The 25,840-nt window shown below is 37.6% G+C and overlaps 2 protein-coding genes across 3 annotated transcripts in view; one reads left to right on the top strand and one right to left on the bottom strand.

Annotated features, from left to right (window-relative positions):
* LOC107197052 (dynein axonemal intermediate chain 3-like) overlaps positions 1-3,900 on the bottom strand; it is a 68,985-nt gene extending 65,085 nt beyond the window's left edge. Inside the window, exon 1 of the transcript XR_002649976.2 lies at positions 3,777-3,900. The gene's annotated coding sequence lies outside the window, so the exon portion shown is untranslated. The remainder of the gene's footprint in view (positions 1-3,776) is intronic.
* Positions 1-25,840, top strand: part of arhgef18b (rho/rac guanine nucleotide exchange factor (GEF) 18b) — a 54,800-nt gene that overhangs the window by 11,279 nt on the left and 17,681 nt on the right. For both annotated transcript variants that reach the window (XM_022669834.2, XM_022669835.2), the window contains 17 exons: positions 11,039-11,106; positions 11,237-11,288; positions 14,965-15,139; positions 15,507-15,613; positions 16,240-16,380; positions 16,895-17,145; positions 18,041-18,166; positions 19,060-19,177; positions 19,462-19,716; positions 20,519-20,595; positions 21,084-21,262; positions 21,462-21,538; positions 23,958-24,143; positions 24,326-24,469; positions 24,922-25,037; positions 25,306-25,368; positions 25,768-25,815. In XM_022669834.2, coding sequence (XP_022525555.2) covers positions 11,039-11,106; positions 11,237-11,288; positions 14,965-15,139; positions 15,507-15,613; positions 16,240-16,380; positions 16,895-17,145; positions 18,041-18,166; positions 19,060-19,177; positions 19,462-19,716; positions 20,519-20,595; positions 21,084-21,262; positions 21,462-21,538; positions 23,958-24,143; positions 24,326-24,469; positions 24,922-25,037; positions 25,306-25,368; positions 25,768-25,815 — 2,183 coding nt within the window. The remainder of the gene's footprint in view (positions 1-11,038; positions 11,107-11,236; positions 11,289-14,964; positions 15,140-15,506; positions 15,614-16,239; positions 16,381-16,894; positions 17,146-18,040; positions 18,167-19,059; positions 19,178-19,461; positions 19,717-20,518; positions 20,596-21,083; positions 21,263-21,461; positions 21,539-23,957; positions 24,144-24,325; positions 24,470-24,921; positions 25,038-25,305; positions 25,369-25,767; positions 25,816-25,840) is intronic.

The following is a 25,840-nucleotide window of genomic DNA, read 5'->3' as shown; positions in this document are numbered from 1 at the left end:
TCTATTTCTTCTTTTTTTAAACAGCACAGGAAGTTCCCTCTACCCAACTTAGCACACAGCTCAAAGGATTTTCTTTTTTTTACATCCAGTGACTTAGTTTAGTTTTAAGCCTTGGTCAGGTGAAGGTATTTCTGGCCTTACAAATGGTCAGTGTGTTTAGTTTTATTTCCAAGTAAAGGGGAATCCCACTGATATTTTAGACACCTGTTGTAATAAGTAAAAAACAGCTGATCTGAAGTACGTATTTTTATTCAGTAAAACACTAATATTAAAATAAATATGAATCTAGAAAGTAGAGGTTTTACATTACTGTGTTAATTAAATAATCTTAAAATATCTTCTCATAAAAGTCTATTATTTATAGTTATCATCTAGGGATGCATGATAACATCTGAATTATATTGATATTGGTCTATAATAGCTTTTCTTTGAATCATGGGCTAATAGGGCTTATATTTCAAACCGATATTTGCTGAAGTATTTATTGTATGCCAGAAAAGTGCTGCTGGCCACGCTATTACAGTTGGCTGACACTGGCCACCCTACTTTAAAATGAAATTATTTAAGCTAATTTTAATTAATTTTAATTAGGTTTTATTGGTTATACTGTTTAGACTCTCTGTAAGTTAAATGTGTATATCGGCATCAGCAGATATGTATATGCGTAATATCGGATATCGATATCAGCCCAGAATTACCTCATTGGTGCATCCCCACAACCAATGGGGTGCATCATCACAACAACACAACAAGTTTGGTAAATTAGTGCTTAATAATGATAATTCCAGTGAGTTGGTGATAGAATTGAAGACACATCCACACACTTATAAATATACTTACTTGTTCACAACTATTTTCTTTAAAAATAGAGTTTCTTATTACACTGTACTATATCTATGTTTACCTGCATCTGGTATGCTAATATCAGGGTGACATGAATTATCAGAAGTTTAAGCGAGGCTTATAGTGAGTACCAGATGGGATATTCCCTTTCTAAAGCTGTGCAGGCTTTAAAAAGTTCTCGATCCACAGTGTTAAGTGTATACTGAGAATATTGCATATACAAGTGAACAGCGCAGCAGATGGTCATGATAGTAACCTGTGGTTTTCTGGCTGGAATTGTCCGTGCAAACAGAAGCAACTCAGAAATCATATCCACACACACTGCAGGAGGCCCCATATGCATATCCCACAGGTCAGTGCAGCATTCTTTAGCTTCTATGGAAAACACTTCTGAAAGTTAGGAAGGTTTATCTTTCTACTGTAAAGTTCCCAGATTGGAGATATGAGCTATGTGTACAGGAATCCCCACCCTTAAGCTGAGTAATGACCTTTGTGTCTTTTGCTTGAGCCCAGTTCTGCATGTGCTGAGGGTCTTTCCGTGTTTACTAACCATGTTGTACTACCTGACAAAAACCATGATCACATTCAAAACCGCCACCTAATGTCTGTGCAGCATTATGGATGACTGTTTGAGCAGATCTGCTTACTAAACAAGTCGCACTGATATATTCTCGCTATCTTGAACGCGTCCCAATCTGGAGGAAGCCTCCAGTCCGAGCCTAATCACTCACAGGGGCTCAGTAAGCAGGCTTACAGAGGCAGACACGAAACAGCAAAGCTGCATCTGAGCGATTACATATTTACAGCTTTACATTTTCATTCCTGACAGCCAGCTGCATTTATGGAAGTCAGAATGAGCAGCGTAACAAACTGTGTAGGGTTGTACAGGATGGCAAGATAGACGAATGGAGAGAAATAGTAAGTAGGTGAAGTAGGTGGTCAAATAAGTTGGTACAGCTTTTGTTTGTTTGAGGTTGCCAGCAGTAATCTGTAATAATGTGTCTAAAAATAAACCACATTCTTTATTTATACATGCTCTATTGTTGGTGTGCAGCTGGAGACTGGAACCCACTTGTTAATGCACAGATTGTTAGTCATCCTCTGTCCACAAATGTTAGTGGATACACAAATTATAATGATAATGAATGCATTTAGCTACGTTGATGTACACCCTTTGCTGACACAGATGTGCAAATGCACACACACAACTGGCCTGGTGTCTTTTATCTCTTGTCCTCACAGCAATGCTTCAAAATCTAGTGTCTAGCATTTTGTGAACAGAGACAGTTACTCCAACAGAAGCAGCATTAATGCTTTTTTTTAAAACCCTTGATTTCAGAAGTAACAATAACTGAGCAAGTGTTCCAATACTTCTGTCCATTTGGTGTACATCTCTTTATAAAGTTTTTCGTGTTTTTGTATATTTGCAAAAGGTGCATTCAGACAAATATATTTTTAACAGCTTATTGATATTGATTTTGGCAGACACTCAAGGATGCAGTATCTTTATTGTTATCAGACATGAAATAGTAGCATTGTGCAATTGTTGCATTGATTAATACTAAACTAAACTATGAAGAACAAACCAGAACATGTTTTACATTTTATATTCTTGACAGTAGGCACCTCTCTTAAATGACACCTTTGGACATCTTGGCATTGTCTCAGTTAGCTTTGTAGTCTTTATAAGTTAACTACTTGAATTTCTTGCCCTCTTAATGTGTTTGAAAGCATCACTTGTAAAGTTGTGAAGAGGTAGAGTTGATATACAGTGAATAATTAAAACTACTTGACTTGACTTGATAACCCTATTTGATTATGGTCTAATCCATATTATGGCGAGAACTACAAAGCTAACTAAACAAAAAAAAGAAAAGAAATAAAGGTCATCCTCAAGTGCAGTCACAAAGACCATCTACAAAGTTATGATGAAACTGGCTCTCATCAGGGCTGCCACAGGAAAGAAAGACTAATAGTTATCTCTGTTGCAAAGGATAAGTTCATCAGTTTTAGTTACCAGCCTCAGAAACCACATGTTAACAGCACTCCAGATAAGAGCCCACCTAAATGCTTCACATAGTATATTTTTTTTTGTTTGGTATGTTTAAAGTTTACTACATGATCCCTTATTGTGTTCCTTAATAGTCTGGGTGACTTCAGTATTAATTTACAATGTAGGAAAAAAACATTAAATGAGAAGGTGTGTCCAATCTTTAACTGGTACTGTATGTAAAATTTCAAACGTTTGATTTTCAGAATTTATAAACAGTTTAGTGACAAAATAAATTGTTATATTACAAATACTTTTTAGCTTTTGTAGCTTCTTCTCAGCTGGCATTTTAATGTTGAACATTAAACCTACATTACTGTAGTAAAGCTGAGTATAAAGAATGTTCCCCACCACTACCAATCTGATTGAACATCTGATCTCAAAAACTCAACAGTAAAACCAATAGAACATAAACGCATCCCCAGGTATGGTGAAGAATTGGTGCCAAATAAAAAAAACCATTACTGCAAATGGAATAAATCCACTTATTCATCCCTCCATCCAACCATTTGATGATGAATTGTAAAATGCTAATTCAAAAGCCAGAATGTAGAGGACATTATGTTGATTCAATGTTACATTTTTAACGTTTGCACAACCATTTAACATTAAATGTTACTTCATTTTTATTACTTCAATCATATTTTAACCACATTTCAATGTTTGAATCTGAGGTCGGTTGTGTGCAAGCTGGGTTTTCTTTTAGGCCCTCGTCCTGCCACTAACTTTGTGCTTGGGGCCCCAGAACAGGAGTTTTCCCACTTATTCTTCACAGCTGTGTGTAGCTGTGTTTTGTTTCTTCCCACACATTTTCCAACACAGTCTCACAAGCTGTCAGAGGGGTTTAAATCTGGTGAGATTGTGCCCCCATGAACTTACTGACCTTACTCTCTCTCCTCAGCCTACCAGCTCCATCACTGGATGAGGGGTCTTGTGCGGTTCTGCATTGTCCTGTTGGGAGAAAAATACTTTTTTTGTTTGTTTTCATGTGGTTTCCCAGATAGATTCCTTAAAATATATATGAATCACCTTGTTTGACAGACGTCTATTACTTTTACTACCTGAAATCAAAGTGCCTGACTGTCTCTTTAAAGTCTGGGAATGCAGCACAGGCTCCCACAATGCTGCAGGACAGCAGGCTCAACACAGCAGCAGATGCGGAGTGGTTTTAGTGGGCGACTGTCCGAGCACTATCCGAGGTCAGTGCGCTCTTTCTGCTGTTGAACTGCCCCGGGTTGATGGTTAATTGCCGCTGAGAGAACGTGATTTGGGGTACGAGAGGGATCCTGAGGTGACTGAAGCGACCTAACAGCAACAGGTGCGAGTTTAGCGGAGCTGCTTCAGCTTTAACTTCATTAGCCAGCCTAGATACGGCCGCTCGGACATGTCGACTGATTAACATAACTACTTTATTGCTTCACAAAATACATTTTATAATGCGTACCACGTTTCTAGACTGCGTTACTAATGTTTTAAACGCTTATTTGTTGTCAAAAATGTCAAAAAAAGTGCACAGGCTTGCGAGGTCACCTGTTGTTCAGCATCATTGTGTAGCTAACTTTGAGTTAGCTTAGCACAAGCATTAGCCCTAGCACTAGCCCCGGCTAATGATCTTGTAGCTCTCTGCTCTAGCTGTGTTTATTTAGTTATTTATAAGTTGGCAGATCTAGCTAATTGTGAAGGTTAAAGTCTGGTTGTCAATGTTAAGAGTTTAATGTTTATTAAACTCACAGCTGTTAACAAGTGGTTGCTAATGTTTTGTCTTAGTTTGCTTATTGTAGACCTAACTAACGTTAAGTTTATTCAGAATTAATTGGGCGCTAACTAGGTTAGCTAGCAGGTTAGCTAGGCTAACCCAACAGTTCACTTAGCGCTAGTGTTTACAGCTAGTAAAATAATAACTGGATATTTGTGTGTATATTAGTTAACTAATAGCTTTAGTTGTGTATAGTTGTGAAGTTATTGCTGTTAGTGTTGTTTTCAATATATATTTATTGTGTAGGTGGTTATTATGGAGTGTTGTAAACGGATAACTTACGGTTGAGTTCTTCACTCACACTGACCTGTTTATATGAAGAGATTTCTTTCTCTGTCATTATACAGGAAGTCAGGGGTATATATACAGCTCTGGAAAAAAATAAAATAAGAGACCAAATTATGAGTTTCTTTGATTTTAGCAAATTGAAAACCTCTGCAACATAATCAAGAGAAAATGGATGATAACAAACCATCAAACCAAGCTGAACTGCTTAAATTTTTGCACCTAGAGTGGCATAAATTATCCAAAAGCAGTGTGTAAGACTGGTGGAGGAGAACGTGCCAAGATGCATGAAAACTGTGATTAAAAAACAGGGTTATTCCACCAAATACTGAATTCTGAACTCTTAAAACTGTATGAATATGTACTTGTTTCTCTACTTTATTTAAGGTCTGAGAGCTCTGCAATTTTTTTTATTCCAGCCATTTCTTATTTTCTGCGAATTATTCTTAAAAAAATAAAAAATAAATAGATACATAAACATCATGCCTTAAAGGGTTAATTTATTGCTATTTGTGTATCTGAATAGTATTTCTACATACCATGTAGATTACAGTATTTGTTAATAGTCAAGAGTAGGTTTTTTTTTTAATCAATTCATTTAATGTATTGAATTACAGTTTCAATTACTTTTTTCCATTTTTTGATATAAAGATTGTTAATCTGTATATATAGAAGCAGCTGGAGGGAATTTCAGTAGACCGTTTATGGGATAGTTAGTCATAATTATGAGATAGTAAGTCATATTTATGAGATAAAAAGTCATCTCATAATTATGACTTTCTGTCTCATAATTATGACTTAGTATCTCATAATTATGACTTTCTATCTCATAATTATGACTTAGTATATCATAATTATGACTTACTATATCATAATTATGACTTACTATCCCATAATTATGACTTTTCTATCTCATAATTATGACTTAGTTGAGGACGTTTTTTTTTCTTCAGGTGGCGGAAATTGGCTTCCATAGTCAACAGTTTGTATCATTGGCATTAATATTAATTTGTCTATATATTTTATTCTGTGACTGATAATCATACATTATAGTGGTATATTTTAACCGATGAGCTGCTATTAGGTGTTGATCACTCATATTGACCTTTTGTAATTAATAGATTTTTCTGTCCCTGGATAGTCACAGAAAGCCACATGGCCCAGGTTTTTATACTTTCCGCTTAATTATATAATGTATGTTAAATCTGTGACACTATGATGAGAGTTCTCATGGTCTTGGAATTGTATTTATTCTAGTTATGGTTTATGAGAAACTGCACTGATATGAAACTTGCAGATGCAGATTTCTTTTTGGGAAAAGTTGCATTGCTTGTCAAATAACACATGACTTAGTTCTTCTCAGCATTAAAATCTTCCCTCATTTCCTCTCTCGGAGCTTTTAGAAGTAAAGCGGAGACCTTGTGTTCATAGCAGTGTTTCTCAGCCTCTCTCTACTTGCCGGACAGAGCGGTCACATGGTGCTAATTGTGCTTGGCAGAGTCTCCCTCTGTTAGGATTTCTCTCTTGTACGCTTGACTGGCTGCTCACAGCTCTTTCCAGCGGGACCATCGCACTGGCCAGGAGTGCATTCTCCTCATACAGGGTGTCTGCAGGTCAGCCTTTGTCAGAAATACCTTTTCCAAACAGTCATTAGGTATTAGAATTGTGTAAATAAAAGTGCATAATTAAATGGTTCGGATGTAAACAAAGTCATTGAGATGGATTTTCTGTGTGATGCTTTACAGTGGTGGTGAATAGACTTGTGGTAGAAATTCATTGACTCTAAAAGGTCCCTCACACAAAGCTAAACAGATATGTAGAGACTGCCTGAGAAGATTCAGCTCTAAATTGTGTAATTATGGTGGTAGGATCACTGGTAATTAAAAAAAAAAAGGCAAGAAGCTATTTTTGTGTTGTAGTCACAGTTTTTCTGGTTCAATTGTCCACCTCGTCAAAGAACCTTGAGTCAGTATGTTTCTCCACCATGAATTATTGCATACCAAACCAGCTCTGAATAACTGTTTACACCTAAAACAATGAATTACATACGAATGTGACCAATTGCTGAGCTAGCATACACAGCAGAATGTTTGTGATGTGTGTTTATATTTATCTTTAATACGAAATTAGCCTCAAATTACATGTTCATTATCATCACTCAAACATAAAGTGTGGAAAGTATTAATTTTTAACACATTTATGAATGCAGACACCCTATTATAAGATACATCGCAGTGTAATAGTTTTTATTTATTGTGGTGGTTATGGTGCGGTCAGGTTCTAACTGAGTTAGGATGTGTTACTGTAGATAAAGATGAAGCTGTGTTATCAGAAATGATGTGTATGTTGCTGAGATTTTTGGCTAAGGGATTAAGATTGTCTGAGATTTAATTCTCACACCAGCGTTCAGATCATGTGATGTGATAAAAGCATTATAAATGTGCTCTGAAGAGCTAATCTTGTTCCGGTTCCAGTTTGAGTCTTAGCTTGAATGAAATTAGAGAAGTAAGTATTTTTTTTTTTGCTGAGGAAGACCACAGGAACCTGTATAATAAGGAAAGTTATACATGAGCATGTAAGATGATACCAGATGCCACTGCTCATGATCATTACCACCCACTGCACTATTTGCTGTAGGTGATGATGCCTTGTGTTGTGTTTACAATATGTGTCCTGTGACACTCTGGATTGAGGAATGTTTAATGCCTTTACAAAACTTTAGAAATCAAATGTCCTATCAATCTCACACCTGCTATTAGGCCTCACTCGGACTAAAATAATTCACTTAGTTATACCAGTGTTAGCCACACTCACAAGAGAACAACTACCAACCTATACAGGTATGGACATCCCCAAGTCATCTTCAGTTAATACCAGCTCTTCTTAAAATGCAGCAGATTTTAAAGACAATATTAGATTGGTGTTGATATTGGCTGATAGCCAAGATTGGAAAATGAAAGTGCCTACATGCCTTTCTTCAAATCATTAGCATTTACGGTGATATCATTAAAGAACATACTAAACATGCTTGAAATATACCGGTCAGTTTTAAATTAAGAAAAAAAAGAAATGTCTTTTGGGACTGTACCTGCTGCTGTCGCTATAAACCCACTGCATACCTGCCCCGGTAAAGACTTATGAGCCAGGACATGTCATATGACATATATATATTATCTATCATTATCTTTTTACGTTTTTTTTTGTTTTTATAAAGCAGCTATATGCCAAATAAATAATATCAAACTGTAAGCCACTTGCATGCATGATTGATTTGGTGGTTGTGGTAAGAAACCACAGTTAACCACTGTTAGTCAGTGTTGGCGTACATTTAAGCTTTCATCACTTCTATAAAAGAACTATCCAGCCAACCAGCTATGTGGTTGTTCCACTTGATCTTGAGGATTTATTTTGTGAGAGTAAAGATGGAACTTATCTGATAGTGTGTCAGTTTTGGGCTGAAAAGTGCAGAGATGCTCACAAATCTGCTCTGAAGTAAAAAAAAAGTTTGCCAGTAACAACTTGATCATGTTGTGTGATGACTGGAGCCATATACACTCTAGAAGTCGTTATTGGCACTTCATGTTCATCTTGTGTGCAGGTTTAATGTTACTGTCACATGTAAAAAAAAATAAAAATAAAAAAAATAGAACTGTCAACATTAAAGCGTTATCGCGCACAATTTTTTGGAATCAATAATTTTTTACTTGTTTAGTGCAAATTAATTAAGCAATCTAGGTTGTCCAACTTACGCTGCAGTTTGTCACCGCCCAATAAAGTAAAATAAAATTTCCTCTATATAATTTGTCATGAGTTCTTAATTCTAGCACCCCATTTATGTTTTATCTCCCCTTAAACATACAAGTATATACTATTATTTTTTTATTGACTCCACTAATATAAATATAATTGTATTTTACTTTCTTTTTTTTTTCCATTTAATTATCCCCTATAAAAATCTTTATTCGATTGACACCACTAGTAATACCTGCTATATATTTTTGGGCTGTTTGGTTTGTTTCTTTTAAAGAAATAGTAGGCAAAAAAATAATAACGATTAATCACTGAACCCCGATGCAGTCGATGAGCAAACGTGTTTGATATGACATGGTTTTCTTTAGCTTCGAGTGTGAAATGCTATGTTAACAATGCTAACAAACGCTGGACCTACACTTTCCAACCCCTTCAGAAAATTGAGATAGTGACAATGTCTCCCAGCCTGCTCAAAACACATCCAGAGCTTCAATTGTTTGGCCCAGACTAATCATATAGAAAGAAACTTGTTTCTGTTAACACAAAAGAACTCCACAGACCTGAAAGAGGAAGTAACTGGAACCTCTTTCTCCTCAGCACACTATGGTATTACTCCACGCACTGTGGTCCAGTTTAAAAGCAGAGTAGAATTGTGGGATATTAAGCAGTGGACGGTTTTACCATTTAAAGCTCAGTCCACGTTCAGCATTCAGAGGTGTTCGTTGTCATTGGATTTCTAGTTTGGTTTCAATCTTGTGGGATCCAGTGCTGTACCGCTTGACAGCTGCAGATAACCTGCTCTGATTAGAAAAAAACTGGTTGAGCATTAAGGTGCACCTATTGTTGACACAGCTTGTGCATTTCCAGTAAAAATAAAAGCTTTGAGAAATAGAATAGGAGGCTCTGGAACAGCTTCACATGAGCCTAAGGTCATGATTCCCAATGCAAAGTGTGGGCTAGAGGGTTATTAAGCTCTTCAGCATTGGGCTGTGGTGCGGTGAAACTGCCTTCTCTGGATTGAGGAACTTAGTCCAAGACTTTGCCAGAAGTAACCTCACTGATTGTGATCTTGTGGGGATATCGGAGCAATCAAGCAATCAAATTTTCTCCCAGCAGTGTTCCAAAATGTATTAAGCATAACTGTATTGTATAACTGTATTGTATAACTATGAATGTTCTGTAACAGGTTGGTCTGTCTGCAGCAGCACCACCTAAAACATCAATAAATCCCTGAGTTGTTTTTGTTGTGTTTTAGATCGATGGTCTGGCTTAATTAGAGAAATCTCTCACTTTGTCCAACAAAAAGTGGAAAATAGCCTAAAGGCGCTCTTGCTGAGCTTTCAGATTTGTTGACCTGCTTATCAGCATCTGCCTCACTTTTTCCACAGATGAATCTGATACACCTCTGTGAAAGATTGACCCTTTTATCGTTTACTTATGTGAAGCTCTGTCACTTAGAAGGCCCCCATATGTGGGTTATATACTAAGAACATTTTGTAATTCAGTTTTACAGAACCATTTTTCAACCTGTGTTTTTTCAAGTGTTGTGCCTTATATTTTCTTTATTTATTTCCTTATATTAGTGGAAGAATGTGTACTAAATGACAAGATGCATGTTAAATGGCTACTGTAGTCTATTCCAAAAAGATGCAAAACCTTAAATGCAAAGTTTTTTTAAGATTCCATTTTTAATAGACTGAAGCAGTAATCAATATATTAACAAGAATATTACACTCAGTGTGCAGTTACACACATTTAAAGAGGCTTTATTTATTTATTTATTTATTTATTTATTTTATTTTTTCTTGCTGAGTGTGATTAGTGGGGTTGGAGCTGTGTGGTGGTTCCGGATTAAAGTTCATTAAAAAAAAGTCTTGTTATCTGAAAGGTTAAGAAAGATCAAGGCAGGTATGAGTCAGGAGACTGAACTGTAGTAGAGGCCTTTTAATCCGTGTTGTCAAGAAATATTAGAATTTGTCAGGCGTTAAATGGTTAATATTGGATGTAAAGGTTGTGACTCTGCATCTTCTACCTGCACCATTGACTGGGATTACAGTTTGATTATAGCAGTTTCTCCAGCATGCTAGGAAAATCCAGCACTATCCACTATACAGTTATAGTGGTTGTAACCTTGTTTAGTGTTTGAGTTCAGCAGCTCATCCATAACCTGATGGTCAGTTTTGAGTCTGAGTGATTGTTTGTACCTATAAGGTCCCACAGCTGATTGACACTGTAATCCTGTTTTGGTCAAAGATCCGGATGAGTAAAGGTTTGTGCTGTTGGCTGGGCTAATGTGGCTGAACGGGTTCTGAACAGGAAAGCTTTAATTCTTTGTTTTACCTTTACCTTTGCAGACTGTGCCGTGAACGTCCACAAAAGCTGCAAGAATCTCCTGCCAGAGTGTAGCAACAGCAAAAACAAGGTTAGGCCTCAGGATCTAATGCACAAATGTACTTTTTGTGGTTAATTATAGTGCGAACCTGGATGTACTGCTTCACTACTAATTTTACTGGTAATTTATAAACTGTTGATTTTATAAACTGCCTTCACAGACAAGAGATTTTGCACAGAAGACCTCAGGGACCACTCAGTCGCACAGTCTAGGTAAGTAAATTATCTTTTTAAAACAGATCTTGCTGCGTTATAAAGTCGCAAAATGTTGGTATGAAATTTAAGGTTTAAAGACCCTGCTCATTGTGCTCCATGTGTCCTGTGTAACACTTTAATTTTTATTACCAGATATGTTATAAAATGCTGTTATTCTATTTATTAAACTGCAGTTCTGGAGATAGGGAGAAAGGCTGATGATACTATTGTCTGTTCCCTACCTGCAAAAGTGATCTAGATCACTCTATAGAGAGAAAAACAAAAATAGTGGCAGTGAATGATTGTGGCACAGCAGTATGTGTGTAAGCTCATGGTTGTGCAACAAACAGCAAATTGTGCCGTATAAACAGTCAAATCAAACAATATGCTGAATTATGGATCGCTCATGTCCGATAGCATATATAATTTGTACTATATATATTTTGTGCATTGTCTGATTGTTACAGTGCACTAAAAATGTAACAAACAGTAGTGCACTATGTGGGAAATGGAGACATTTTTTTTTTATAAAATAAAGCGAGTGAAAGTTTATGCATATGAAATCATGCTACCTGATCCATTTCATATTTGACGTTATAAGCTGTTGAATGACACTGATACTTTGATGTCCTTGCATGCTCCTGGTGTGTATTGGTGCTCAGAATGCTCAATTCACTCAGGGAGGTCAGCTCGTCCATGGCTTCATGTGGATAACGACAATTATCGGACGCGTGTTTTGCTCTCCTCTCCTGTGTGTGATAATTATGTTTAATAGATGCCTTGCCTGCTCCCGTCTGCCAAGGCTCGGCTCAATCCCCTGACAGCAAATTAAGGCAAACTCGCTGTTATTCTGCTTGCTTCATTTTTAAGGATTATGGTAAGAAGCAGATAGCAGTAGCAGGGAAGCCAATTAAGCAGAAAACTTGATGAGGATTTGTGTGAATGTATGTGACCTCTAAACCAACACTGGGTGGATGTGTTACTGGTTCAGTGATGATGACCTGGAGTTTTGCAGCTCTTCTTTTCTTACTGCTTTTTATGCTAGAACATAATTTATACCATTCATTACCATTATTTATAGAAAATGGTCTGAATTATGCTTGAGTGCAGTTTTACTGAGTTAATGCATTAGCTAAAGTGCACTAATTGCAGTCTGACTGGTGGTTTCGGAACAGATCAAATATAGCAACAGTTAGTGAATAATATAGTAATACTCTACTGTTGGATACATTTTGTTTAGCAACCAGCACACTCAAAAAAAAGTAATAAAGCAGTGATTTGGTTCCGTCACAATTAGTGAGAGGTCTATAAACAAAACTATGCAGCTATTAGGGCTGCAGTCTGCAGAAAGTGTCAGAACACATGAGATTTATTTATTCAGGACCAATTGCCATTGAGGTTTTCCTTCAGAAAAAGATCAAGGCTGGACCTATAGCAGTCAGGGAAGGTCTCAAACCAAAATGAGACATTGGTTTGGACCTATCATAGTAACTGGAAGACCAATCACAGTCTGTGTGAGGTCTTAATGAATGAAATTTAAATTGAGTGTAATAAATAAGATGTAATTAGGACAAATCACACTTAAGTGAAATGTTTCAAAATAAAACAAGGCGTTGATTAGGAACGGTTAGTATCTGCGGATGAGCAGTTGCACTAAAGGAAGGTTTTTTTTTTTTCTTTCTTTTTTATATAAATGTATTCTTATTAGGCTGTCTCGTTTGTGCAGAGAAACTGGGCTGTTTTAATGTCCCTTAGAGTTCTGCGGTTCCAGACTGAATTGTCTCTCTGCAGGAGCTTTTCTGCCACTCTGGATGAGCTTGTTAAGTCCCTCCCACTGTTGCCACAGCAGAGGTGGGAATTGGTGTAGGGACAAGGGATGAAGATGATCAATTAAGATTTTTTTTTTTTTGTTTTACTTTCTGACTAGAAGCTTCTGCGATAAAGCTGAGTCAAACTCAGTTGAAGAACACAGACTTGATTCTCCTAAAGCTACGCAGTATATTAGAATTGGTGTTAGCAATACTGATGTTTTTTTTTTTTTTTTTTTTTACTGTGTGCACTGAATCTTCTGAGTAATCAATGTTTAGAGTATTTCTCTAGGTATTTTTTCATGCATCAGGGTGCACCAATGTGAGATTACTCTATGTTACTCTGTATCTTTACACCAAAACTTAACAGTTTTGAGGACTGATACCACCATAAGCTGAAGGTCTAGCTATGGTCCTTACAGTCCCCTGACCTGAACTTCTGATATAGGTAGAACTCTGAAAAGCAGAGCAGTGAAAGGACTTTTTGCCGGGAAGAATAGGCAAAAAACCCTATTGGCAAAAACAAAACCCTACAGGGTTCCCGTGGGTCCTTAAAAAGTTTTAAAATATCTTAATTTAAATTCTTGATAATTAAAGTCTTAAATTGTCGTTAATTTACTGTAAATTTGCTGTAGGTATTACATTTTAGAAGGTGCATTTAATGCCAGTGGGAAAGAACTGGGGAGAAAGAACTAAGGTTTGTGTAGACCTAGCTAACATTAGCGGTAAGTTAGCTAAGGTTAGCATAGAGTGAGCTAAGATTAGCAGAGAGCTAGCTAACGTTAACAGGGAGAGAACTAAGGTTGCTAAAGAAAATTGATAACAAATGGAAAATGTTAAGTTTTAAATTTTCAATACAATAAATTATTTTCTACTTAAGGAGTTATGACTACATTTTTGGGCCTTAAATTATATTTATTAAGATCTTAAAAAGATATTAAAAAGCATTAAAATTGACTTTTAAAATGGAGCAAAAACCCTGTGTTAATGCTCACCAATGAGTGTGTTTATAAGTTTGAATCGTGCAGGGTGCCCAAACTTTTGCTTTAAGCCATTTCACACCTGTGGTGGTTGAAAGTAAGTAATCATGCTTAAAACATTTTGAGTAATATATTATTAATTTGTTGTTGTGGTTAACTTTATTAAATATACATTAAACATGTATTAAATAGATATTTTATTTATTTAAAAATATGTATACAGTACCAGTCACATTTTAAAACCATTGAATGAGAAGGTGTGTCCAAACCTTTAACCAGTAAGGTATTAAAAATGATCGACTTATTATATAACTTTTGAGGTTATATAATCTCATTTAAATAATTTAAACGCATGTGCTATTCCATCATACAGCCATATAGCTTGATATTATTGTGCCTAAACATAATGAGTGTGTGTTTGAGGGAGGTACTACTGATTTAGACTGTGTTATGGCTCCCTCGGGAGACCCAGCATGTCTCCCATTACAGCAGCCAGTAGTTCAGCCCACTCTGCTCTGCCTAATCTAGCTGTGTGACGACAGCGGCAAGCAGTTTAATAAAAAAAAAAAAAAAACATCTTCAGGCAGGTCAAGCTGAGATGTTAAAGGGGCGTTACTTCTAGAATTTGCTTTTCCCTTCCTATATAAAGCGTGTGGATGCTGTGGTGATCTCTAAGCCCACCTGTCAGCTGTCAGGAGGGATACGGTATGGAGTTGGCAATGCGAGGGCGACGAGCACCTCAGAAGAAATCTGCTCACCCCTCAGTGTCGTGGGGTTTGTCCCGCAGGGTGGGCGTTCGGCTGCTTTTGCATCGTGACATGCTGACCTGCCGTTTTTTGGGCTCTGTTCCTCGATCTTGGCTCCGTCATTACTGTCGCTCCTCTGATCCATCTCCTCTTCCTGCAGCATCCAGAGAACCCTGCTTCAACCCTCCACAGACCCAATCACAGGCTCCGTCTGCCGATGGCTCCAGCCGCTCTGCCCGCTGTGCTTCAGGCATGACCGTCCCGTCTCGCGGACCCAGCACCCAGCCAGCCGCCTCCAGCAGCACCCAGCCGCTCAGCCACACCAGCAGCTCCAGGTTAGGACAATTCTACTGTTTGACACAGACGTGCATTAAAGGCTTTTTACTTTTTAGAACAGTGCAGTGGTGGTTTACAACATTGGTGTAATGTTCATGCCTCCTAATAATGCACATTATGAATTATGAACTCTACATTGGATTAGGTGTTGTAGTTTTTTTTTTTTTTTTTGTTTTATAATGTTCCTAAAGGTAGTGTTTGTATTGGTTGCACCTATTTTATATGTGGTGCATTTAATTGTAGAGAACGTCTGAAACTTAGATAAAAAGCTGTTTACTGGTCTCAGTTTGCTGCTGAGTGGTGTAAGTATGTGGGTGTGTGTAAGTATGTGTGTTGTGGTTCTTAGGGCAGTGTGTTGTTTTGCAGCTCTATTGCAGGGGAGATGGATGAAGTGGATGCATTTAGGATAAAGCGCTTTGCAGAGGATGCAATCTCCCTCGCTCCATCCACTGCTGAATCCATCATTGCAGAAGGTAAGAGAGCTTTTGCAATCACAGAGAGGTGTTCTCATCTGCATATGGGTTGGGTTTGATGTTAAAATACTTTATAATATGAACTGCATGTATAAGATAATTTATTCTGAATATTGATGCGGTTACTTGTAGTAGACAATATGACAATGTTTTAATGGTGATATTGGGGTATATTATATCATAGCTTTTTCTAAGTAGATCATGAATATTCATCATTATTGAAAGAACCTTGAACTCATAGTGGAATATGTTTGAATATTGTTCAAGACTACAGGAGAAATATTAAATAAAGATCAAAGGGGTGATGGTCTTTCATAGTGGTTTTTAAATGTGACTGCTGGTCATTTTGGTGTGTCTATCCAACCTTGCCATTACCTTACCTATATTGCTTCCTATTACACTACAAATAAAGCAACTGGTTGTTTTGACAAAGTAAATGTGCCCATTTATCCAATTCCTAGTTTGAAACCTAGTTTATCTAATCATTTCCTTATTAATGCAAATCCAACAAGCTCACGGACAAATCCAGCACCCAAACCTGTGTTTTCTAACCAGCAGGGTTAGGATTATTCTTATAATATATTTAGAAATATTTGTTCTTATTATCTTTATCTATTTCTCTGCAGATGTCCACTATTCCAATGTTCGACAGGAGCTGGAGGGAATGGCTCAGGACTTTGAGGTGGAGTCGTGGAGTCTGGCTGTGGAGCAACAGTTCTTAAAGAAACATTCCAAAGACATGATCAAGAGGCAGGATGTTATATATGGTGAGCTTGTTCACTGTGTCTTATCTCAAAGCCTAACACACCTTTCTTAATGCTTATTGCTCCACAGTCTCTGCCAGGAAGGAGTCCTTAGTTTGCCACATTTGCTTATGTTTAATGATTGATTTTCTTATACACATTCCCCTTTAGTTTTGTTATTGAAGTTCAACTGAAATTGAACATTTTGTTGAAGTAAATATTATTTTTTATTTGAAGGGATACTTTAAGGTCTGTGGACCTGGTATATATCTATAGGTACTCTATTCTGTGAGATCCTTGCTCTATAGGCAGTATTTGCACTTGAAGTGTCTTTCTGTGTAATTACTATTTTAGAAACTGTGCTACATTGATGAACTGTCCTCTATTATGACAAATGAATCATCAGTTACTATAATGCTAAATTAAAATGGCTCCAAATTAAGCTAAAGTGGTGAATGAAAAGTTTAGAACATCCCTATGTTGTGCAAAGTTTTGGATACGGGCGTCTGTTACATTATTGGATGGGACTGTTTTTCAGAGCTGATCCAGACAGAGATGCATCATGTGCGCACGCTGAAGATAATGCTGCGTGTGTATGTGCACGAGCTGCGTGAGACACTGCAGCTGGATGAACGCAGACTGGATTGTCTCTTCCCACGGCTGGATAGCCTGCTGAATTTACATGGCCACTTCCTGTCTCGCCTCAAAGAGCGTCGACAAGAGGCACTAGAGCTGGGTAGCGAGCGCAACTATGCCATTGACAGAGTGGCTGATATTCTTACTGACCAGGTACAGAACCACCTATGCGAGCAACAAGGGATTGACAATGTGACTGTCATAATAGCATTGTTGTAATAAACTTTCATTAAGATAATTTATAGAACATGTTAAATAATATGGAATTTGCATAAAATATATTAAATGTCATAGAAGAATTAACCGAATAATTTAATGGATTCTATATAAGTCGTAGAAGTTACTGGATGATGTATAGTTGACACCAGATAACATCTATAGATGCTGAATAGTTAATTGGTACTAAATAATTTTAAGTGAATATGAAATAAATCCTAGTGATAAAATAGTTCAATACTAGATACTGAATATTTTATACTAGTACGTGTAATTTATTGTAAAACTAATTAATTCATAGTGGATACTTAATTACTTATATACTGAATATTTCATGGTAGTAACTCAGTAGTTCATAGTGCATACTGAGTAATTTATAATGGTTACTAAATGGGTCATGGGTATTGGATAATTGGATAGTTGAATGACTGAATGACTAATTTGTAGTGGTTTCTGAGTGACTTATATCTACTAAATCGTTTGTAGTAGGTGCTTAATATTGCTTATTGAGTAATTCGATATAAGACACTAAATGGTTCGTAATGGTGCTGATAATTCATAGTAGATGCTGAATTTGTAGTGGTTAGTAAAAAATTAAAAGTAGGTTCTGAATATTCTGTAGCAGATGCCAAAAAGTAAGATTTGTAAAGGAATACCAACACTAATTAATAGAGTGTTTTGTATTAGTTTTCAGAAAAAAGAAAATACTTAAAAGAAAATGCCTGTTATTACATATATATTTCAGCCCATGTCTGTGCTGTGAGTTTGTTAAGGTTGTTTTCTCATCAAATTTTGCTCTGGGTTATTGAAAATATTCCCCACTTTTGTTCAGTTTTCAGGTGAATACGGGGAACGGATGAAGGAATGTTACGGTGCGTTCTGTAGCCGTCATACAGAAGCTGTCAGCTTCTACAAAGAGCAGTTGCAGAGCAACAAGAAGTTCCAGAGCCTAATAAAGGTACAAATACATCACAGGATAGTAAAATATTAAAAAAAACAAATGTCTTTGCTTTTTTAGGTTAATAAATGCTGAAATAAAAAATGACCACTGCATTTTTCCCCACTATAAGGCGCACTGTATTGTAAAGCGCACTATCAATGAACATCTATGTTCTGTGTTATTTTCATATATATGGTGCACTGGATTATAAGGTGCATTATAAAAGATACTATAAGGAACTTTTAATTCAGCAGGTCTCGCTGCTGGGTGGTGGTGAGCGGGGGTAGCTTACCAAGTTAAATAAAGCTAAGCAAAGTAAACAGAACTGTAATAATAGACACTTTCTTTTAAATTCAAACGAGAGCTGGATGTTAATCTACACAGATTTTTTCTCCTGACAACTGTTTATTTAGTTGCATAAAGTGCTTTAGTTTATTTACAGTGAACTTGGAGCACTAAGGCTGAAGTATTAGCATTAGCGGTTAACTGCTGCAGCAGTGCTAGCCGGGGTTAGCAGGAGGGTACAGGCAGATAATACTCCCTCTAAATGGGGAAATGTCGGTTAGTGGCTATTGCTAATGCTACTCCAGCCCCGGTGCTGGAGAACCAAACTAAAACTCCTGAATAACACTGCAATTTGGGCTTAACTCTTCCTTACAACCTGACTGGTAACATTCATGCGTAATACGCACTAGATTATAAGGCACACTGACGATTTGTGGGAAAATCTAAGGATTTTAAGTGTGCCTTATAGTGCAAAAATACGGTAATTAAAGTTTAAGATGGATGTTTGATAAAGTGTTCAGACAAAGCTGCGCTGAAGTGTAAGGGTGCATAACATGCCATTTATTTGTTTTTTTTTAGCTGCTGTCTGTCCTTTTAATTCTTTCTCTGCTTTGTTAATTTTTCAGAAAATCAGTCATTTATCAATCGTGCGGAGACTTGGTATTTCAGAGTGTATCCTCCTCGTAACACAACGCATCACCAAGTACCCTGTCCTTGTGGAGCGGCTGCTTCAGTACACAGAAGGTTAGACTTGAATTCAGACTCCTTTCTGAATTACATGTGTAAAAGTCATGTTCAAAAAAATCTTGTATCAATACCATTTAAAATTAGCATTGGTAATACTGTTCATATCACATACAGTTCAATATATTTCCCAGCATCCCTGCTGTGAGTATATTTCTTTCTCTTGCCATTATAGAGAATGATCATGCTCTCATTCTGTCTCCTCTGTGATTGCAGTTTCATAGTGTTTTATTTAGTTCTGGGATGATCTTCTCCATGTCCCTTCTCTTTTGATGTCTCCACAGCTGGCACTGAAGAGCACAAGGAGTTGGCTCGAGCGCTGGATCTGATCAAAGACTCCATCGTGCAGGTGGACGCTCAGGTCAGCCTGTATGAGAAGGAGACACGCCTTAAAGAGATCGCCTCAAAGATGGAGGCCAGGTCCCTCGGCAAGATCAAAGATGGGCGAATATTTCGAAAGGAGGATCTCACGCAGGGGAAGCGTAACCTGCTGTACGAGGGTATGGTCAACTGGAAGGCTGCCTCTGGTAGGCTGAAAGGTACGTTTGGCTGTCAAGACCTTTAAAACAAACTTTTTCTGTGGAAGTACTTAGGAAATACATGAGTTCCGATGGATGTTTTACATAAAGATTGTAAAGTGAAACATTATTTTATTTCAAGCTTGACTAGTTTTAGTTTCCATGTCATTGATGTTTATGCTGATAAAACACTATACCTATTTTGGCCTTTGTTTGTCTGCTTGGTAGCTGCTGACAGTATAGAGTATTTTTTGTTGCTAATTATAAAATAAGATTCCAGATTATGCTAAAAATAATAATCCAAACAGTATAACAAGCATTCTTTAACAGTCAGGCGTGGTGTAAAGGAGTAAATGAGTTTATGGAAGGAAAGAGAAAGGAGACACTAGTCTTCTCATGCAATTTCCTGAATCAGATAAAAAGCTCAGTGTCCCTGATTATATTCCACATCAGGTGCCACACAGTCTGCATTCATAATTGTCACTATCACTTTGATGCTCTGTGTGACACTGTTGCCCTCTAGAGGTAATTTAGGTAAAAACAATTGGACTATATCTGTGGCAACAGTGCCAGCAAGTCTATAAAGATTTAATACTGAAAATCCCTGAGATTCTGTCCTCAATATGAGCAATATTGGGGACAGAATATTTATTGAGGTGATGTCCATATAGTAGATGATATGTTTTTAATGTAATAATCATGTTTTATTACAGTAACAAAATGTAGTCATATTTTCCACCCCTCTCTGTAAGTAGTTTGGATGAATTGCAGGTAAAAAAAAAGGAGATGTTTTTAATTGTCTTAACAATTTGCACCTTTACAGATATTCTAGCTGTGCTGCTCACAGACGTGCTGCTTTTGTTACAAGAGAAGGACCAGAGATACGTGTTTTCTGCTGTGGTAAGTTCAAAAAAGCCGTTTTTCTTTTCTTCAATGTATAGACTTCATAGAAAAAAATGACAGTTCTGAGACTTTGCTTTTCTGAACCAAAAGAACCAGCAAGGCTTTTGTAGCTGTTCTCTTCTGTGGCTCATTCAGTTACTCACATGCGTTTATGTTAATTGCGTAGCTAAAGGCAGTTTATTAGAGTAGGGAAGTTAAAAAAGCTAGATGGCTAGATATCAATTGTTGGTCATTGCAATGCGGAGATGTGTTCAACAGCCAATGCGACAAAATCGGAATGCAATTCTGAGGACAAATAAAATTAACCAACTCAGAACTCTGTAGGTAAGCTTCACAAGGGTGGCTGTGGTTAAATAGCATTATTAATATTGCTTGTAATATTGAGGATTGAGGCACCCCTACTGTAGATACTGTAATAACCAGTGCATCTGCTGTATTGCATCAAACACATTTAAATTTGATTTTGAATTGCTTCTTGTTTTCAGGACAGCAAGCCGTCAGTCATTTCTCTGCAGAAGTTGATCGTGAGGGAAGTGGCTCATGAGGAAAAAGCCATGTTCCTCATCTGCGCCTCTTCCAACGAGCCAGAGATGTACGAGATCCACACGTCCTCCAAAGAGGATCGCAACACCTGGATCACACAAATCCGCCAGGCTGTGGAAAGGTAGAGTTCTGGAGCTGTACCTGAGAGCCTCACTAGTACAGCAGAACACCGCAAAAATATAGATACTTTTCAGAGATTTTCCATGTTTTGTCTTTGTTATTTATATTTTTCAGTCAATAAAGGTATTAGTGAAACAGCATGTGCCTGTGTTTTGAAAGTTCTTGTTTTCTGAACATTGTGTGTGTGTGTGCTTTCTCAGCTGCCCACACACAGAGGAGAGGCTGTTCAGTGAGGAAGAAGGAACAGGAAGATTACAGCGGTTCAAAGAAATCCAAGGTGAACTCCAGTTCTTTAGCTCTGTTTGTGATGAGAGAACACAGCTGTAGGATGTTCTTGCCAATAGAGTGAGCACATGTTCATAAAACTGAAACTAAGGGTACGTTCACATTACAAGTCATGCTCAAATCCGTTTTTTCTGATCTTAACGGTTCATATTCACAGATGTAAGTGACCTGTATCTGTGTGTAATGTGAACGGATCTGTCCCTGAAACGCCTCACATGCGCACATTGATACATGTATAAACGTCAGCTTCTTCCCCAACAACAAAAAACCTTTATAAAACTTTATAAAGGGAAATGCATGAGTTAGCAGCTCATATGTGCAGCATCTTTTGCTGGAGTGGAGAGCAAACATCTGGTCTGAAGTACATGCTCAGGTCGAGGAGGTGAAAAAAGGGCAGCTGGCTTGCTTTTGCTGTTTTTGCAGCTACAGCTGCACCAAGAGATGTGTGTGAATGAGAGAGAAGCATGTAACGCATGCGTAAAAGCAAAATGAGGCATGAATTGCATTTTGAGTCTACAGTTTATGTTGGATGTCCATGGATCGGATTTGAAACCAAACGGATTTGACATGTTCACACAGCCATTAAAAAATCAGATCTGGGCCACATTGAGCAAAAAATCGGACTTAAGTTGCTTCAGCCTGGTAATGTGAATGAAGCCTTATTTGAAACAGTAACCAGATGTTCAGTAACCTTTAACACTGGTCTGATTAAAAAGACAACTTATTTTATTGATGCTGAACAATATACTGACATTGATGTTACAACCAATTGAGTCTTTACTGTAACAGTGTTGAAGTGTATCTGTACACAAAGGTCATGGTTTGGTTCACACTGTAAAAAACACAAAACACAAGATTAACCCATTTTTTTCACGGACGGTTTTGCAAGCTAACTGCGTAGTTTTATTTAGAAACACAGGGTCCCCCTGAGGTAGTTAAAGCAGCCTGCCGTGTGTTATTTAAGCATTCTAGTCCATGTTTTACACCCACATACACACACACACATGCAGAAACAATTATTGAATTATTGAAAATAATCAGGTATTTTATCTTATTTCAAAGATGGGAGCAGTAACAGATAGAGCATAAAGAGATACAAACATGCTTATAACTCACTCCTTGTACAAGTGACAGTGAGCGTGAGAGAGAGGAGGATGAGCATAGGGACAAACAAGACTATAGTTGTCATAGCAATATTCCCAAACCTCAACGCTTCCCAGAATACCATGAAATCCCACGGTTTACAGCTTAAAGCTTTGAAGGTAGCACTTGTGGCCTTACCTTGACTGTTGAGTACAGTTGGGTACCATGCAAATACATTGGGGTTGAGTGGTAGAACAGTAATACCTTATATGGACGTATTTAACATTTTATCGTTGCATCTAGAAAAAGGACAGCATTGCAAAATTTCTGGTCAAGGCCAAAATATCTCATCTCATTCACTCATGTACATTTAAGATAATCACAGAGTTTAAAAATAGGCCAAACACAGTTACAAATTTAACAACATGTTTAGTGTTTGAATAAGGGCGAAATCAAGCAAATCTGAATAAACCAGTCTGCAAATTTTGCCTCAAACTCTAGAAAATAATCTGATATTACCGGAGCCTCAAGAGAGCACAGTTGGCCTTGCTCTCTCTGGGTGGGTATATGGCGCACCCTCCCCACATCACTAGTGATGGTGGGAGAATTGGTTAGATAGTTAGCCTTGTAAATTGGGAAGAATGTTCTGCTGTGATTAGCTTGTTGGCTAACTCTCCTCAAGTCCAAACATGATACAACCAGTCAGATTTAGCCTTTCTTTAGTACAACACCATTCACTTGACCTTTGCTCTCGGTTTTAATCATCAGTACTTGTTCTGGTGTCAGTTAGTAAAGAGCAGCTCCACTGAGCTGTCTGATACTCAGTTGGTCTGTAGGCAAACTAGCTAAGCTAGCTAATATGCCACAGAATGTACTGAATGTTTGAATATGATTCGATGGTTAATAAAAAAGAACTGAATACTGACAAACTGCCTTGACTCAGATCTGGCTCATTAATTTAACTAGTGCTCATCTGGTGGCATTATTATTAAAATATAGTAATACTGAATTTTACCAGTACTGCCCAGCTCTAGGTTCTGTTTTGGTTTGGTTCACACTGTGGAAAAATACAAGATGAACCCATTTTTTCAAGGATGGTCAAGTGCAAGGCAAGTTAACTGCATAGTTTGTAACATTTAGTAACACAGGCTCCCCCTGAGGTAATTAATACAGCCTGCTATGTTTTGTTTAAGCTTCTAGTCCATGATTTACACCCACATTCACACACACGTTGAGTATTCGAGACACATATTAAATGAATGTCATGTATGATCAGATAAAACAAATGTTTGTAAAGGGTCTTCACCTTTCTCTCTCCTTCCTCTCAGACCGTTTGACTGTAAAAGATGCTCAGATCACGCAGACTCTGACCGAGAAGCTGCAGTTGTTTGCCGAGCTGACCGAGTCTGTTCCTGGTGTGGAGGATGTGAGCTCCCGGTCTCGCCTTCTAGTCCGTGGAGATGCGTCTGACCTCCAGCAGGGGGAGGTGCTGCTTAAAGGAGCCATTACTGAGGGTAAATACTTACAGCGCTGCTGCTGTGCAGTGCCAGAACTATCAAGGGCTTATACTACAGCAACCAGGATTTAAAAATCCAAAACTTTCAAAATAATCTAGTTTATTAACAATATAGTTCACCTATTGCCTTCTTTTCTTATCTATGGTAATGACATGCTGCTATGGTTTTCTCTTTTCTAGTTGAGAATCTGCAGAACCTGCTGTTGAGAGGAGCTTCTCCACACTCTGGGGAGAACCAGAGCCCAAGCTCAGTGTTTGGCATGCTGCCCAAACGAGCGGACACATTTGGGGGCTATGATAGCAATCTCGCTATACTTCAGAAGAGTAAGGGCTAACATACACAGTTTGATTGCTGTATTACTGCATATACACATACACTGACATGACAGAACCCATGAGAAAGTAGTATGTAAATTAATAATGAAGTGTTACCTCAGGTGACAGCTTGTGAACGCCCACACCTGTATTAAATATGGAATGTTCTCTTGTGAGGTGAGGTTGAACACTGGCCAGCATGCTTGTTGCAAGGACATTAGTCTAGATAATAGTCTCTTGTACCATAACATTTGGCATGTCAGTGTTTAGCTTATTTGAAGACCTGTTTCAGGTGTGTTCTTATAGGACTTATAAGGTCGTTTTATACTATTTAATACTGAAAAGTGGTTTAAAATGTACAAAAAAATGTAAGGTTTTATGATAATCTTGTTTTTAAAACAGTGTTTATTGGCTGTAATTGTCATCACATTACAAAGTAATGTGTGTTTGTATGTAAATAGATGGCAGTGTGAAGAAGCACTCAAGTGGATCAGGAAAGTCCAGAGACAGGAGTCAAAGGGCCAGTTCTGACCCCCAGCTTAAAGAAATTTGTGCAAGTCAGGAACTGGAAGAGACGGTGAGATACATTACACACGTGCAAACTCTCACAAATCTGGGTAAAAAATAATCCCAATATTTCCTTGACTGTATAATAGACTTCTCTTATTCTCTCTTTCTGTGTTGTCTTCATTATTAATTTCTGTTTATTTTGCTTGAGAATAAAAAATATTTAAAGACCTCTTCACTCGTTCTCAGTATATTAATCACAAACGAAACTGTAGTTTAATTCTTATATAACACGTAATGCGAGTAATGTCTGACCTTCCTCTGTCTCCTTCTCTCAGGTTGATACTTTCTCTCCCAGCTGGAACACGATCCGGTCAAACGCCGTATTTCCAGAGGCAGAGGTGAGCTAATTGGAGAAGTTAATGCCATTCTGAGGAGAACTTAATTTACATTTATTACTGTAACACAGAACCTCTCCCATTCCTCGGAATAGGTCTCGGATGTTAATGGTATAATCTTGAATTCAATTTGAACATTAAGTTCCTTTCCACTGAATGATGAAACAAGGGAACAGTTCAGTCAGGAATCATTTTCATGCAGATTTATTTCAGTCTTCCTCTAGGGTGTTTCTTTAGCACACAAGATCGTAACAGTCAGTTAAAAGCATGAGCTTCCAGTAATCCATGTTGATTGGCACCTGATGATCGTGCTGGTTTGTAACAAAATGGGTATTAGTGAGACTGCAGAACACTGTGGGAGATCCAGTCGTTTACATTGTCTTATTTTTCCTGTTTTTCCAGTTCTATGAGCGAGTGTTGCTGCTTTCTCAGCGTCTCTACAGTCTGCAGGTAAATGAATGTGATCTCATTCCAC

This window comes from Astyanax mexicanus, chromosome 16, assembly GCF_023375975.1.
Source record: "Astyanax mexicanus isolate ESR-SI-001 chromosome 16, AstMex3_surface, whole genome shotgun sequence".
Lineage (NCBI taxonomy): Eukaryota > Metazoa > Chordata > Actinopteri > Characiformes > Acestrorhamphidae > Astyanax > Astyanax mexicanus.
This window is presented reverse-complemented; position numbering and strand designations above follow the sequence as displayed.